The sequence below is a fragment of the Carlito syrichta genome, unplaced genomic scaffold (assembly GCF_000164805.1).
Source record: "Carlito syrichta isolate Samal-C Ts95f unplaced genomic scaffold, Tarsius_syrichta-2.0.1 Scaffold170316, whole genome shotgun sequence".
In the NCBI taxonomy this organism is placed as follows: domain Eukaryota; kingdom Metazoa; phylum Chordata; class Mammalia; order Primates; family Tarsiidae; genus Carlito; species Carlito syrichta.
Genome location: NW_007114412.1, coordinates 1 through 423, shown reverse-complemented (window position 1 = coordinate 423; position 423 = coordinate 1). Strand labels below are relative to the sequence as shown.

Sequence of the window (423 nt, the reverse complement as noted above, 5' to 3'; positions counted from 1 at the left end):
CGGGTAGGGGTGCATGGCGAACGGGCCGCCCGAGCCGTGGAAGCGGCCGGCGCCGTCCGCGCCCTGCTCCGTGAGGAAGTTGCGCGAGTTGAGCTGCAGGCAGCCGGCCACCAGGTTGGTGGTGGGCTGCGACAGACCCTTGCACAGAGTCTGCACGTAGGACACCAGGTCCGGCCGCTTGCCGGAGCGCAGGATCTCCGAGAGCGCCCAGATGTAGTTCTTGGCCAGGCGCAGCGTCTCGATCTTGGACAGCTTCTGCGTCTTGGAGTAGCAGGGCACCACCTTGCGCAGGTTGTCCAGCGCCGCGTTCAGGTCGTGCATGCGGTTGCGCTCCCGCGCGTTCGCCTTCTGCCGCCGGAGCTTGGAGCGCTCCAGGCGCGCCTTGGTCATCTTGCGCTTCTTGGGCCCGCGCTTCTTGGGCCG

General features: G+C 68.3%; 1 protein-coding gene across 1 annotated transcript; it reads right to left on the bottom strand.

Moving 5' to 3' along the window:
* Positions 1-3: 3 nt before the first annotated feature.
* On the bottom strand, positions 4-420 carry LOC103252782 (neurogenic differentiation factor 2; the record flags this gene model as incomplete). Its single annotated transcript, XM_008051375.1, has 1 exon — positions 4-420. A coding segment is annotated over one exon (417 nt), but the record flags the coding sequence as incomplete, so codon positions are not given.
* Between the last annotated feature and the right edge of the window lie 3 nt (positions 421-423).